Source organism: Pisolithus orientalis (assembly GCF_024613125.1).
Source record: "Pisolithus orientalis strain OTSU chromosome Unknown F5J12scaffold_14, whole genome shotgun sequence".
Taxonomy (NCBI): Eukaryota; Fungi; Basidiomycota; class Agaricomycetes; order Boletales; family Pisolithaceae; genus Pisolithus; species Pisolithus orientalis.
In genome coordinates, this window is record NW_026260795.1 from 812404 (window position 1) to 827797 (window position 15394).

The 15394-nt window shown below is 49.0% G+C and overlaps 6 protein-coding genes across 6 annotated transcripts; 1 reads left to right on the forward strand and 5 right to left on the reverse strand.

Annotated features, from left to right (window-relative positions):
- Positions 1 to 98: 98 nt before the first annotated feature.
- Positions 99 to 1948, reverse strand: F5J12DRAFT_832447 (uncharacterized protein). The gene is made up of 2 exons (XM_051745779.1): positions 540 to 1948; positions 99 to 487 (listed from the first exon to the last, which is right to left on the reverse strand). Exons 1-2 carry the CDS (start codon positions 1461 to 1463, stop codon positions 455 to 457), a joined length of 957 nt encoding a protein of 318 aa, XP_051600064.1. The 5' UTR covers positions 1464 to 1948; the 3' UTR covers positions 99 to 454.
- A 201-nt stretch (positions 1949 to 2149) lies between these two features.
- F5J12DRAFT_832450 (60S ribosomal protein L11) lies at positions 2150 to 3037 on the reverse strand. The gene is made up of 4 exons (XM_051745780.1): positions 2991 to 3037; positions 2871 to 2934; positions 2358 to 2815; positions 2150 to 2302 (listed from the first exon to the last, which is right to left on the reverse strand). The coding sequence occupies exons 1-4, from the start codon at positions 2991 to 2993 to the stop codon at positions 2297 to 2299; spliced, it is 531 nt and encodes a 176-aa protein (XP_051600065.1). The 5' UTR covers positions 2994 to 3037; the 3' UTR covers positions 2150 to 2296.
- Positions 3038 to 3169: 132 nt separating this feature from the next.
- F5J12DRAFT_832451 (ESCRT-II complex vps25 subunit) lies at positions 3170 to 4089 on the forward strand. The gene is made up of 5 exons (XM_051745781.1): positions 3170 to 3226; positions 3279 to 3321; positions 3378 to 3538; positions 3594 to 3739; positions 3799 to 4089. Exons 1-5 carry the CDS (start codon positions 3196 to 3198, stop codon positions 3991 to 3993), a joined length of 576 nt encoding a protein of 191 aa, XP_051600066.1. The 5' UTR covers positions 3170 to 3195; the 3' UTR covers positions 3994 to 4089.
- F5J12DRAFT_832458 (uncharacterized protein) lies at positions 4090 to 5781 on the reverse strand. The gene is made up of 3 exons (XM_051745782.1): positions 5563 to 5781; positions 4881 to 5506; positions 4090 to 4815 (listed from the first exon to the last, which is right to left on the reverse strand). The coding sequence occupies exons 1-3, from the start codon at positions 5648 to 5650 to the stop codon at positions 4150 to 4152; spliced, it is 1380 nt and encodes a 459-aa protein (XP_051600067.1). The 5' UTR covers positions 5651 to 5781; the 3' UTR covers positions 4090 to 4149.
- Positions 5782 to 5895: 114 nt separating this feature from the next.
- F5J12DRAFT_832464 (uncharacterized protein) lies at positions 5896 to 7975 on the reverse strand. Its single transcript, XM_051745783.1, has 12 exons — positions 7826 to 7975; positions 7649 to 7766; positions 7455 to 7598; positions 7298 to 7405; positions 7179 to 7238; positions 6989 to 7111; positions 6823 to 6928; positions 6690 to 6760; positions 6548 to 6628; positions 6310 to 6490; positions 6140 to 6258; positions 5896 to 6086 (listed from the first exon to the last, which is right to left on the reverse strand). The coding sequence occupies exons 1-12, from the start codon at positions 7909 to 7911 to the stop codon at positions 6033 to 6035; spliced, it is 1251 nt and encodes a 416-aa protein (XP_051600068.1). The 5' UTR covers positions 7912 to 7975; the 3' UTR covers positions 5896 to 6032.
- An 853-nt stretch (positions 7976 to 8828) lies between these two features.
- F5J12DRAFT_939577 (2-nitropropane dioxygenase) lies at positions 8829 to 10499 on the reverse strand (the record flags this gene model as incomplete). The annotated part of the gene is made up of 6 exons (XM_051749667.1): positions 8829 to 9397; positions 9450 to 9853; positions 9915 to 10055; positions 10119 to 10214; positions 10274 to 10380; positions 10436 to 10499. 6 exons carry the CDS (start codon positions 10497 to 10499, stop codon positions 9157 to 9159), a joined length of 1053 nt encoding a protein of 350 aa, XP_051600069.1. The 3' UTR covers positions 8829 to 9156.
- Between the last annotated feature and the right edge of the window lie 4895 nt (positions 10500 to 15394).

Consider the following 15394-nt stretch of genomic DNA (forward strand, 5'->3'; position numbering starts at 1 on the left):
GGCCCCAGTAAGAAACCCGCGGCTTCACGTATCAGTGAGACAGTAGAAGGTGGTTGTGCTGTTTTCAACGAAACAGCAGACCTACTCTTTACTGTCTCACGCTTCATGACCACGAACCTCAGCCGCGAGCACGCTGCCTCAAAAAACCGAGCCAACGGTTTCCCCGACCGATCACACTCGTCGAGATGATTCTCTTCAATGAAAAGGATGCTACCAACAAACTGACGGTGGCAGGGTGGAAAATTGAAAGTGGGGAATATTATAATGTCCATGTCAACTTGGAATCCCCGCAATGCAAAGGGATGCCCATACATACATAACGTGAATTATATACTGTTCTTCGTACCGGGTAAATTCGCAAGAGGGGTACAGACAATGTACTAGAAAAGCAGGTCCTTGGGTAGCAGGGAATCGAAATAGTCAATGGGGCCTCAAATGCCGATATTTCAGGAGTTTACGTCGGGGAGCTAGTGCTAACAAACTTGACCTGCCAACCGACATTATCGCATCTTCTCGACAGAGGATACAAACGAGTTTACCTCAGCAACCACTTCTTCCACCTTCTTCGCGAACAAGTCAGCAAATTGATGCATGACAGTGGCTATGTTGGGAGCACAAGAGCGGCAATCACGACTTCTAACGTCGGTGATGGTCTTTTCGACTGACTCGCGTACTGTGCGGGTGCATGGTTTCTCTTTCAGAGTCTGGAAAGTGGCTTCCATAAACTCCTCCCACCACACTAGATGCTTCCGACCAAATAACTTTATCTTGTCCGACCTGGGACAAGGGCAGGGGCGACCTGAAGCCTTGCCAAAAATCCATGGAATCGCAGACCGGTTCTTGTAGTGTCGCTCGATCCATGAATAGTTGGATTGCAGTTGCTGCGCAGCCTTTCCACACTTCTCATGGTAGGCCAACAAGTCGAGGAGATCGGTGGCAGTAATCATCTCGATCTCTTCAAACCAACCTGGAATGAGACCTGTTTGCAAGCAATACTTGGCAGACAGGATAGTCTCATCCCGCATCCGAGCTTGGCGCGCTACGACGAAACAACGCAAGGGGTCAGCCTCCAAATTATTGGTGCTGAACAGGGTTTTTCGGATAGCGCTTTCGGCTCCGTCAAGAGAATACTTTTTCGCCGCCTCTAGCATTTTGACACCGTCCTTGAAGTGTTTGATGCTAATTGTCTTTTCTATCAGTGTGCGGGGGTAACAGAAGCGGAGGACAGCTTCTAAAGTCTTGCTGTCCTCTGAGACAGGAATGACAGGCAATCCATCCTTTGTCTCTGCGTCCCCATGCTTCTCTTCGGATGGTTGGGGAAGGTCGAAGAGAGTCTCGAAGAACGGAGATGACAACGACAGGAAGAGCCTGAATACGCGAAAATCGACATTGTCCGACGAGCGCAAGACCACATCCGCTCTACCATGGTCGAAGGGTGACGAAGCGTAGGCAGAGACAGACATGCCTTCACGGGTAAACTACTGAGCGTTATCGTTGATCTGCGACGCGAAAGACTGAGAGAAGGTGCTCACGAACTATATTGGGATCAAGCTTAGGCAGCGTGAAAGGATGTGAGTGACGCGGGGGTTTGCCTGGAGTAGACCGCAGGCAGCGGAAAGAAACCTGCGGACTCCGCTGTGTAATGAGTTGGGGTGTTTATGTTAGCCCCTTACCTTCTAAACTCTGGGGTTGTTCCTCAGCCCTTCACAACACCGATTACATCGCTAGTCTTACTTGTGGTTGAACGGACGTTGACAATTGGAAGGTGGTTTCTGGTAACAGTTTGGCGTTTTCAAGAACTGCCGCAAGAGGGATGTGGAATGCCCAGCTTTCATTGCAGTCAGATATACAATTTGCAGACTCGTAGTCATCAGTTGCAGAGGAACCACAAGCATCCCAATGTTCATCCGCACAGTTTCTCGGATGTTTATCCTGTTCTGAGATGACCTACGCACCGGTAGTCATCACACACCTTATTTGCCCTTCCGCATGGCGAATGCGAGTATGACCGCCTTACCGTCGTACTGGCTGAGTCATCGCCCATGAATTCCCGACCGCTTTGTACACGTGCTGCCGGGGTATTCGTGACGACGGAGGTTGGGAAGTTACCTTTTTTCTTCTGTATAACCAGAACGCCCGATACTGCACCCTGACACCAGAAATTAGGTCTTCAGCAATAAAGTTGAACATTTTGACACGGGGAAGCATGCAGTTGCACATAGGTGTAATGATAATAGTGCGAGGCATACAGGAAAGGCAATGGCTTATCATAGTGACGCGACGGAGATATGGAACATTATTTCTAGAAGAAAATGAGCATCGATGCTAGCACATTACAATAAAAGACGATAACCCACCAATATGATACCATCGAACCTCTGCTTGAACCACGCCATCGTATCATCCTTGTTGACGCGGTGCGGAGCACCAACCCGAGACTGCCGTTCCTTTCTCCTTGCAACCCGGATCCCTGGTCTCCCCATGACCACATAGAAGTCCATACCAAAGATACCGATACCAGGGTCATATCTGGCACCAAGATCAATGTGCTCTTGTATACCGAAGCCAAAGTTGCCCGTTTCTGAAAAGTTCTTTCGCCTCAACTCGTACTCCTTTACCTTGAGACCGCGTTCAAGAATCTCCTCTGCCTTCGGTCCGCGAATGGTAACGTGTACAGCGATTTTCTCGTTTCGTCGAATGCCGAATTGACGAACGGTATAACGTGCCTTGGAGGTAACTGGTGTTTGACCAGTCAACTGTTCCAAGACTTTCGAGGCACGGGTGAGACGATCTCCTGATTCTCCGACACTGATATCTAACCAAGATTTGACGTTGACTACACTATTATTGACTGAGGTTACTGCACGTACTGATGACGAGCTTGTCGATTCTAAGCTCCTTCATGGGGTTAGTGAGCGCTGTCTTTTGTTCGGCCTATTGAATATCGAAAATTCGACAGTGTATAATAACATTTGTCGGAACACACTCACCATGTCGTCGGTTTTGTTGCTGCGGGTCTTCGCGGTCAGCCTGTGATCCACCCTGTGTGACGGGCGAAATGTGGCTTGGAACTTTATTTTGACAGCTGGGCAGTTTAGCGGCAATTGCCGACTACACAAATAGGGAACACCCCTATTCTCCTATCACGTGAGCCTCTGAAGCTGTGACACGGCAACAAGTCGCAGTGCACCAGACATGCAACTTACCACTCATACCACACCATCAGGCAAGTAATCCTGTCGTATTTCCGCCTATGGGAACAACTGATTGCTGCGCAGGTTTTCTTTTGCCCTCCATTCATGCTGCGCATGCGTTCTTCACGTATGTCATCTGATATGGCTGCATATCAGAGTTTACAAACGGTAACTTCCCCCTAGTGAACAGCCAAACCCTACAACTCAGAATACCTTCGTAAATAACTGGATACAATTAATTCTTTCCTATGCACGACACCGCCGTTTGTTCGTCATTCGTGTGGAGGATGCAGAAGTAGCTGGCGGAGATTGGGACGAAATACTGCGCAACGAGCGTATTAATCGTGAGTTTTGGTCATTGATCACTTGGGTGAATGTGCTTGAAGAACATGGGGACAGGACGGGTAATCCCTAGTTATCTGACCTCTCTAATTTCTGCTATGGTGTCTCGTGATCTTGCATATTACGAACCACCTAAGCAATCTCGTTCAGTCGTTCTCCTGTGGCGTCTCCCGGAAGAGTGGGCAGACGTTCTACATTCTTGGGTATGCTTTTACATCATACGGTCTCTTAAATCTTCCAGTCCGCTGATGTTCTATGCAAGGGAACCGCCACTGGTCAAATAAATACTATTTTGACTCTGTACGAAATCACCGACCCACCCGTACCTTCACCGCTTTCGGGGATACCTCTTTCACTTTTGCGGCGTGCCATTACTGTTCTCACTCGCTCTGGGCGCGCGCAGCTCATTGGAGTTGCGGATGGGGAAGGTGTGCGATTGCTCGCTGGAGGAAAGTAGAGGCTGTCATAGAGAACGAGATCATTGTACACGGCTCAGGCGCCACGATTCGTATCCATATATTTATACAGTGAGAGAAATACATTGTACTTTTGTACTTGTGAAGTGCAACATGCAGTCCTCGTTATGCATGTAGTTCGGTAAATCCCAAGATGATCAATTTTTGGAATTCAACCGCTGTCTCGAGCCAAGAGCAACAGTACCCTGCACGCGGCCACGGCCATCCACAAGGAAGGGAAGCTTCGGGTCCAACCAGTCGTTGGGCAGGACGCCACCTGGAGTACGGCGAGGTTTCCCGTGGGATGATGACCCACCAACATTTTCCGAGCGTGTGTTGTGCTTAACCTTGAAAAACTTGCTTCCAACTGGGCGAGTATCGGCATGCTTCCGCTTTCTATGTGCTCCTAACGATATTTCTGCTTCTGGTCCAAGGCTCCAATCTGAAGAGAAGCGAGAGACTGGCTTCCTAGGTGGGCACTCTCGATCGAGAGGTAGTGGTCGATCCCGATCATCTACGATCTCCGTTTCGCCCCCTTCGGTGTCCCACTTGCCTCCCGTATCGGGGGGACAAGGAGGAAAATCACCGCCAATGCTTCCTTCCTCCGTTTCCGAGCTGGCGCAACCATCGTCATCCTCGAGTCGTTCACCCTGCACGGCACATGCATCTTCCAACCAGGCAAAATCCGGTTTATCTGGTCCAAGGCGGTCTGGCTGGTTGGGGTCAATAACGACCAATGATTCGTCTTCAATATCTGGTGGTGGACAGCGCAACTGCCTGTTTTCGCTCTCAAGTGCTTTCCGCTTCTTCTTTGCCAGGTCCAACTAGAATGAAGTGATGGGAAGCACGATCAGTAGGAAAATTTAGCATATTCATAGGACTGATATACTTGTCTCTTAAACTTTTGACACCGCTCTTCGAAGAGTTTGACGCGATCCCGCTCATTTCGCGTCTCCTCAGCTGCTTGACGCTTTGATGTTAAGGATTTCTGGAGTTCTGCCTTCACTTTTGCTAACTCCTCTTTTAGCCTATCGTTATCGATTGATAAGCGAGTAGAAATCTCTTTTTCCTGGGTACACCGTAGCTCCAGCGACTCGCGTTGACCCTCTATTCGTAAGTTCTCCTCCAGCAACCAATCGCATTCGCGCTTCAGGCGAGAATTTTCATCCTTGAAACTCGTTTGCAAAGTCGCCCAAGAATCTGCTGCTAATTGAGCACGGCGAAGATCATCTCTGAGAGAGCTGATTTCCGAAAGGAGTGTACGATTCTTCTCTTTGAGTTGCGATATAAGAACCAAGGGAGCTTCGTCGTCAGAGGTGTTCAAGTCGATTACGGGAGTCGGGTGAGGCGTCGAACGTGGACAGGATGTACGCTTTTGGGACGTGGATCGAATAGTAAGGAAGAGCTGGAACGCATCTTTCCTTCTAATGGTACTCCGACACGCTGGGCACGCACTGACACGTGTCGGGCGACTGGCGAAGTGCGCATCTAGGCACGGCACACAGAAACAGTGCCCTGGAGCAGTGGATCAGTGTAGGGATGAAAGAGGGTATGCGTAGACGAGAATATACCGCAACTGAACGCAAGAATGTCCCTGAGAGGTACAAAATCCAAGTGAATGGGACATTCCACCTGAAAGTCGCCTTCAGATTCACCCATGTACAATTTGAAGGTGTCTCTATCTGGCCTGCAACCTTTGGTCGAACAATTGGTGCTGCAGCGTCGCTGAGACGCGGTGTCGCATGCATCACGTGACATCTGACACGCCCGCCCTCCATGTGGTGGATCGGTGGCGATTGCTAGACTCCAAGACGACGCAACAGAATTCAGGACACTACTGACATCATGCACACATTAATTTCTGTGTTGTTCAGTTAACCTTATTTAAGCCTTTGAGAAAGGATGGTCGATTGACATAGTATTAGGGCTACCAACTATTGCACACTTCGGGAACTACGGACATTCCATGAGAATATTCCAACAGCAGGGAAAGTGTCGTGGCCCGATCCCACATAACCTATCATAAGTGGTATATCGGATATCATTCTTCGTCGCTTTGGTCCTCAAGGAATGCCATTATGCTGGCCCTAGCAGTCTTCTTAGACATAATCAGCGAACTCCGTAGTACACGAGGAATGAAATATTTGCCTTTCTCTTGACGGGAGCGCTGTCCGAATTACTGGGTTCGTCTGAATCAGTCTCAGAGGCGCTGGCCCGTTTCTTACGGTCTCGTTTGCGTTGGGCTTCCTCAAACTCCTTTACATCCTCTGGACCTACGTCTGAGCCCACGGTACTACATACGATAGCAATGGACCTACGAAGCTCCTGTTCAAACTCTCTTTTCTTCTTGATATCCCTGGCCTTCTCCATAGTGTAGCGAGGTGTCATGCCAAGTTCTGCCAATATTTCATGTAGCCGTTTTATTTGCTGTTTTGGTCGATCCAGTCCTTGGAATTCCTTCTTCCATACCTTTCTCATCCCGCAAGCAACTACAATGGCCTGATACAGGTTACCCTCAACGTTTGTGCTGCGTGATTGCGAAGTTGATGAGCGTACCTTTAACTTACTGACCGTTGCCTCGTCTTTGGGCGGCGGCTCCTTCGATGTCTTGCCGCGTTTACTCGTTCGAACGTCTGACTGTTTCCCAGCATCCTTGTTCGCTCAAACGGGGCCACAGTGTAAATATAGTTGGACCTACCTCCCCTTGCTTCTTCCGCTGCTTCTTCGGTGGTTCATCGATGACGGAAGATAGTTCAGATCCCTCCTGTTCTGTATATATCGTGTGCCCTGCCTTGAATTGTGAAGACACTCACGTCACAATTGTCCATCACGGTCCTTTGCCTTGGATGGCGACGGCTGTGGCCTACTGACGGCATCTAATCTAGAGGAGGAAGGAGCAGGCTGCTCACTCCTCGCCAGTTCCACGCGAGAAACTACCTTAGCATTCATCAGATTTTTCAGGAAACTCCTAGCAGAAGAACCAGAACTGGTACAAACATCAGGGGGTGGCTTGTTCTTCGGTTTAGTCGGCGTTGCCCGCGCCAATTTATTATCCTTTGCCGTGCGTGGAGATGTGAATTTCTCCTCCGTCTTTTCATCTTCGGATGTGTCGATTACGGCCTACCCACCATATGTTTAACGCGGTGTCCCCTGACGCAGTCGGCAGAGATACAGAATATAAGCTTACCTTTGATTTGAATTTACCGCTTTCGAGCTTACTCTCATTTTCTACTTCGGACTTCGACCGCTGAATCATGATATATCGCATGACAAAAGATAAGTCAGTGATGCGAAACAGGAACCTACATTCTTCAATTTTCTCTCTGACTTGTTTATCTTTGGGAGATCTGAGCGAGATTTCCGCTCGTTCTTTGCATCTGTTTCAGATTCCTCGGTTGGCGACTCAACCACCTTCTGTGACTGCATTAGAAAAGACTATCATAAGATCCGTATCCCCACGTACAGGCTTGTGCATTCGTTTCGAGATCCCTTTCTCTTCCTTGCGATCTGACCGTCTCTTCTTGCTGGGCGACACGGCGTGATTAGACTTCCTTTTGGAAACTGGCTCCGGCGACTGGTCGGTGGGCATTGACGCCCGTATTTCATCCTAAAGATAGGAGATGAGTGAGCAGTGCTAGATGCACGAAACGACCATACAAGATTTGTGAGGACAGCTGCCTTGATGGTGGACTTGTATTCATTGGAGTCAAGAGTGCCCAAATCTAGAGAGAACTGTTCCTCTAACTGTTGGCGGACCATCCGCACGGTAAGGTCGCTTTAGTTGTGCAAGTTCGCTTAGTTATTCTACACCGGGTATTTGGGTCGGGGACGTACCTCAAGACGCCATTTTTACAAGCTTTGCGAAGTATTGCCACGGTCGCCTCCTCCAGTTCGGCAGTACTGGGAACCGCAGGTGCCATGGTTGAGGCGCTTTTCAAGTGCGGTTATCTTGTGCAGGTATCCGCGAGCACTTCAGGGCCGAAGAACCCTGCGAAGAACCTGCGCGTCTGAAACGCATCAACACTTGATGCGCGGCCACGTGACAACCACACAGGCTACGTTGCCAAGCAGGTCCATGAACATCGCATTGCATGACTCAAAGGTCTGTATTTTCTATACCAATCATATTATCATTTCCAATGTGGTGAATACCTATGGTTCCAGATGTTGTTGACTGGACATGCAGATTAAGGCGCGAGTGTTATCATTCAATAACGTTTGTTAGTTCGCTAGGTGGACCTCAGCGACTCGCTCCTCCTCGAGCATAGATACAACATTTTATTCGCCAGCTTATTCACAGTGAACTGATGTGAGGGGAGAAAGAATAGGACCAGTAACTAGGACAGCGCTCGGAGTGTAACACCTACTAATATTGGTAGTGCCATTCCGCCGGCGACCAACCTGGTAAAGGTCAAACGCCAATGTCATCCAACGTCCGATATACCCGCGTTGCAAACTTCATGTGACTTTCTTGGATGCCTCTGCCAAATACTTCCATGAACCTCTGTCTTGCGTTCCAATCCGATTCGCATTCGGACAACTTCTGGTTGACTTCTTCAACTGTCTTAACATACGCCCAGCGCGTGAGGAAAAAAAAGTCGTAAGGATCGTAACCGCCGTTGACATCGAGGAGATAGTCTAAAAGATATTGATATTAGCATGAGTGCTATTAGAGATTGTAAGGCGAACAAACATAAGATTCGAGGAGCCCGAGCTCGTTGCTCGTCGGTCAGAAGTCTCGCCCATATATTGACCATTCTAATGACGGGATTCACAGTCACGACCTCTTCTCCCTCCGAGTCCGAGTCGGAAAGCTCTTCATCATCCGTTATCCATAGTGCCTCTATGTCAGCCAGAAGTTCCCTCATGACATGCTGTTCGATGATATATCCTACTGCCACTTTGACGGCCACCACATTGAAGAAGGGTGGGGATAGGTTGTGCGGTGCGTGACTGTCTAACTGCCCATTCCATTCATGAACACATTCAGTCTCTGACGATGGAAGCAATGGTAAAGAAAATGTCGAGTCTACTGAGCCGTTGCAGTGATAAATACACTTGGGCACGTCCCAGACACAACTTTGTTGAACATAGAATACCTATGATAAAGAGTCTGCCTTTGGAATATACCTCCATGGCGAGTTGCAGTATCGGAAAGCCCTTAATTATAGCTTTGCTTTAACAGTTACAAGAGATGCGCCATGCAATAGAATCTTGGCAGCATCGGACACCATATCGTTCACGATCTGTTCAGCCGGAGGGACATCATTGATCAGTGCTGCAACTCGCCCAATCAGCCACGGCCGAGTCTCCATCGACTTCTCTGGATGCTGCTGAACGTCGTGTTCCCATGGTAAAATCCCCCTCGACGTTAACTCCTGGATCTCTTTCTGTCTATTGTTATTCCTGACATGAAAAAGTAATGAGCCTGGGCACACCACTCCGGCGCAGCGCTCACCAGTCTTCGATATACGGGGTCCTGCGGACACGTAGGGGACGTCCTGTGTAAATGAGGGTGGTGATGGCATCCTCGTAGCCCGCGCTTAACAATGCGTCTTTGTGGGCTTTCGGTGCACCTGCCTCCTTCGAAGCGACGAAGCGTGTTCCTACCCACACTGCCTGTGCACCCCATGCCAAATTCGCTGCAAGACCTCGGCCATCATACACAGCACCAGCTCCAATAACGTAGACAGGTTTGCCAGTGAGTGGCGAAGTGTGCCCCTTCACAGCGTCCACGCAGGCGGGTATGAGAATCGACGCAGGGATGTCACCTGTGTGGCCACCTCCTTCTCCAGCTTGTGCGCAAATCAGATCTACCCCTACAGCAAGGGCCTTCGCGACGTGCTTTGGGTGTCCAACCATCTATAAGGCCATGCGTTACTTGCTGCATACACTTACTGTACAAAACTGAGAATGTACCCACATTCATGACTGGGATCCCTGCCTTGTGCAATCTCTCGACCGCATGCTGTGGGGGTACACCGACAGCGCAAACAAACAACGACGTCTTCTCCTCGATGATTACGTCGAGTAATTCGTTGAGCTGTCCCTTCTGGTAGTCGTACTAGGATGGAGGATGGTCTTTCAACACAGAATTGCATGTTCCCGCAAAGTAAGGACAACGTACGTTGGTCTTTCGAGCGTTACCACCCACTTGAGGTATAAGGAGATCGACTCCGAATGGAGCGCTCGGGACCTTCAAATCTTGTTTAACCGCTCGTATCTAGGACAGCACCAAACCAATATTTAGAATGTTGCACGCTCATCATGTGAAGCTCTTACCTGTTGTCTAAGCACTTTCGGCGTATAGCCATGGCCGCCGATGACGCCCAACCCACCGGCATTTGTAACGGCCGCGGCCAACTCAGGCCCCGCTGCAACGTTCATACCTGAAGATGTCGATCCAGCTATCGCACAGAACGTAGCTGGTTACGAAACACTCACCCGCAAGTAATACGGGGTGCTTAATTCCAAAAAGCTCGGTGACGGGTGTGGTAATGGTGGCCATAACGAACAGTGGATCGACCAGAGAGACGACGAGTTGGTGGTGTCTTTCAAGTAGGAGTGGGTAACCGAGTCAACTCAGGCTATTGCAATGATAGCCAGGTAATACTTAGTGCTCGTGATTGTCGGCAGATCTCCGGTAACCTGACAATACCGGCTATGCACATACGTAATTATTATCCCAACATTAATGCACTGGCCACTCTACCCCTCAAAGAACTCCGAAGTGCTCTGGACCCAAGCAACGATTGCAGAATCCCATTCCCACCACCGGTTACTTACTGACTTACTGACTTTGTACCCTGGAAGGGGGATTGTAAGGATTCGGTCCGACGCTGTCGACCGTATGCTTAGATGGTGAATTCCTAGTATGTTGTCGCTCCAAGTACTATAACTTCGCATCGCCATTACAGTGGTCGTAGCCTCGCATGCTTTCATGGGAGTACCTTTCTGGGACGCGGTCTCATCGACCACCCCTCGCCCGCAAGCCGTTCGCGAGCTCGGAAGACGTGCGAGGGTATCTCTTTACTGGCCTGGAATCTGGATCCATGAGTATAGAACCATTCTCGGAAAGAGAGCTCCGTGGTAACAAGACACATTTACCAAGCAAAAAATGGCTTTTGTGGGAAGCACCTTCTATGCTCTGAACAAAACCCCCTGATCTCTTCTCGTTAAATGATTTTGGCCTCTAAGTTCTGTGGAACTCACCACGGAGGGGTGAGCACACTCAAACAGATCACAACAATGACAGAACATGGACAGGTGTGTGGATTTGAGCAATCAAGTGTATATGCTGATACAAGATGATGGACAGAGAGAGAGAAAGGAAAGAAAGAGATATGATCCCTCCATGATGCAGACAGCACCAGTATATATATCCCCCAGTGTCCAAACAATGTGACACAGCAAGAGGGATCTGCATGCCCAGATGAGAGTGTGATAGGAGATGTGATAGTGTGATGTGCTAGCAGCAGTGTTGACAGTGTGAGTGGCATGTTAGTGGTGAGCAGTATGCTTACACCCTCCCAACCCATAAAAAGAGCAAAAGGGGGGAGGGCTGCAAGCAAGTTCAGTACTCTTTGTCAACATTCTTTCCACCATTGTCAACTCTTTCCTCATCAGCTCATCCTCATCCGATCAGCCACCCTACAGCAGGTGCTCCCATTCCCAAACATCCAAGGCCTCACAGTCTTCCAGATCCTTCTTAGTCAGCCATTCATCATCCTCTGGCCCATACCCTAACCACTGCACCAAATATTTCTTTGTCCTCCCAGCTTTCTTCTCATCCAATATCTGTTTGATCAAATTTTCCAGCTGTCCATTTGCTGTGACCACAGGGCCTGGGTGAGGCAGTTTGCATGAAGGGAAAAGTGCAGTATTGTTGGGCATGAATGCACGCAGCTGACTGGTGTGGAATGTGGTGCATGCATTGGCTGCACAGGGAACATCCAAGACATAGGAAGATGTCTCAGGGGAAGCCAACAAGATGGTATATGGGCTGTCATACCATGGCATAAACTTTGCTACATGATTGGTACCATTAGCAATGTACTCATGTCTGCAATGTTTAGTAGATAACCAAACCTTGTCCCTGACTGAGAACCTTGGGTCAGGGACATGGTGGTGATTAGCCACATGAGCTTGAGCTGCTTTAGCTGCAAGGAGGTTGTCTTGTGCCTCATGAACATCCATCTCCAGGCAGGCCAGGAAGGCACTGGCATCAGTGGAATCTGTCACCACCTCAGTACCTGAGGCAGAGACCAGGGGTAAGAGCCAGGGGGAACAGCCAAGGTGAAGCTGGAAAGGCGAGAAGCCCATACTGTTATTAACAGTGTTCATAATGTGGAAACATACTTGAGGCAGGGCCTTGACCCAGCCTTTCTGATTGTGCTTGACATGGAAGCAGACACATTGATTAACAGTCTTGTTGGTACTGTTATGCCCAAGTGCAGTGACTTCTTCAAATGGAATAGGCACGAAGTGTGTGAGGGGGAGTCTACAGGCCGAACTTGTCATAACCCCTATGGCTCAGTTATCTTGAAGGTCTGACAAAGGTTCTGTCTTCTGGCGAGTCCCTAAGGTTGTTCATGTGGAGAGAGAACAAGGACGAGCAAGAAGGAAGTTAGCTGAGTTGCAAGCTATTGAAAAACTGCAGATACAGGATGAAGTACATAGGTTTATATACCCCTAAGTATGAGTACCGTACCAGTCATGACAGATGCGTTGTGACATGTATCTGCAGTAGTCAACAGAACAATCAGTCAAATAGATAAAAGGGGAGGAGTCATATGATGTCATATGATGGGGGTAGGCAGGCAATGAAGGCTGTACTGGCTGGTGCAATCAATGCACAGTGAGGAGCCTGACACCGGAACTATAGTACAACATGTGAGCAATATAAACGAGTCAACTGGAGCAAGAAAGAGACAAGTCGTCCATTAGTGGAACACTGGATCAATGGGCAGCCATGGTCTTGACAGGTATTGGAAATACCATGACAGCAGGAGATCTGACCAACCCCTGAAGCATCCAAACCCCTAGGATGGTGATGGTTATTAATGATGCGACAAGGCACACGATGCACATGACCATAAAGAGTCGACAAAGGAAAGACCCCTGATGGAAGCATAACATCACCCCCCCTCTAAGGTCCTCAGACCCTTGAGGACAGGCCAGGCACGTTAGTGAGGTGGGAGGAAAGGGGTTGGTGAGTAGTATAGATGCAGGAACGTGTCCTGGTGGCAATGGAGACAGTGGTTCTTCAAGGGCCGGAGTATAGCAGGAGCCATGTCCATTGTGACACAACCAATGTCCCAAGTAATGGCACTGGTAGCAGGCATGCTGCCACAAGACATGGTCAGCAGGGATGGGAGACTGACCTCCGAGATAGAATCGAAGTTGATCAGCAGGGACAGGGACAAAGGGAGTTGCAGGGAGAGGGTCAGCAGAGTGGACAGCATTATGGTACTGTCTATGAAGTCCAGCCCATGATGCATCCTGCAGTAAAACCTCCCAAGCAGAATTATGAGTTCCTGTCCCAAGGCAAGCACCAACCTCTTTAAACAAGTCTCCAGAGTCCACAAACCCTAACTCCACAGCATGCCACTGCTTCTCCTTCTCCTGATCCATGATATCTTCTTTCATTTTACCCAAAGCCGATGGTTCCTCTTGCTTTGGTTTAATGCGGTTGAGAAGATGAGAAGCAGGCAGTGTGAGGAACTCGCTGATTTGCTGGTTTTGTAACTGATGGTAGGCCCCCCCTGTGACAGCCTCGGTGATGTCTGATGATGCTTTTTCAAGCATGTTGACCATGATTACCTCTGACAACGGGGCCATTCCTGACAGCTTCCATGTACAGATTTGCAACATGATTCCGTTGATTATGTCTGACACTCTGTAGATTTCAGACAACATCCCAAAATACTCAACCTGTTCTGGTGAGCACCTGTCAATGTTGTCCCTGTGGTGGAAGAGGTCAAGTGCCCTAACTATGTCCAAGTAATCACTTGCTGAGACTGGTAATCATTGCTGGTCAACCTGGGCAATGGCAGTGGTTGCAAGGAGGTTGAGGGCAGCACGTTGCACACTGTTGGAGTAGGTGGTGAAGGCAGTGTGAACATTGGAAGATTTGGGAGCATGGGTGGGACTGGCAGGGGAGGCGAGGTTATTGGGGTCATTGCAAGGGCCTTCTTTATTCTTTTCCTTTTTGGTTACTGTCACCACTGAGGGCGACTCTGGCCGAAGTCGTTGGGGCCTTTCTGACCATGAACCCTGAGAGTGGATGTGGTCCCTTAGCCCTGGCAACAGGGGGCAATAATGGACAGGACTGGGAGAGGGGTGACGAACACCTGGAGACATAAAAGCTGGTGGGGGAAGTCAGGGGAGAGGTTGGGGCATAGACAGTGACAGGAGGTACAAGCCCATTGTTTGTGGAGTCATAAACGGATTCACCAGGGTAGGAGAGGTTGGCATAGTCATTTTCTGTGTTGACAGATTGAGGGGAGTCCATTTAGTTTTGTAGGTGATGGGCGAGCTTGTACTGGGAGAGGGCTTCTGATGCATGGTCCTTTAAATGTTCCTCAGGTTCCCAGGTATTTGACAAATGAGGGAACCCTTTCCACTTGACCAGGTACCATCGTTTTCCTCTGCACCCATCTACCTTGTGATTAATTACTGATTCAACTTCCCACTCAATTTCATCATCCACAAGTTCCAGTAGCGGTGCAGCTGGAGCTTTTCTGTACGTGTCATTTTCCTGATATGGATAGATTCATGATGTGTGGAACACTGGGTGCACCTTCCATGATGGAGGGAGCTCCAAACAGAAGGCAACCGGTGACACCACCTGAGTCACTTTGAATGGCCCAAGATGTCAAGGCACAATCTTGTCACATTGGTTTTTGATGTGGAGATGCCCAGTATCAAGGAGAACCTGGTCCCTGACCTTTGGGGTGACATATGAGCCTTTCGATCACGATTGCATCAGTTCCTGGGCTTTCTTATGAGCAAGGATGGTGACATCTTGGTTCAAGGCCAATCTTTCCAATCTTTCATCAACAAAAGGCACAGTTGTGAGCTGAGCCTCAGGGTAAGGAGAGGGGTCATATCCAAGGAGAAGTGAAAAGGGAGTCATTTGATGGACAGAGTGGATATGGGAATTATGGGTGAACTCAGCAGATGGAAGTTTTGCTGCCCATGAGTTAGGTAATTCACTGCAGTACAGCCAGAGATACCCTTCCACTTCCTGATTTACTCTTTTGCTTTCTCCATTCATTTGTGGATGGTAACCCATAGAGAGTTTCGTTTTAACCCCTATTGCCTTGTACAGTTCCTTGGTGAATGAAGAGGCAAACTGGGGTCCTCTGTCAGAGACCACCAACTCTGGAAGTCCAAATCAGG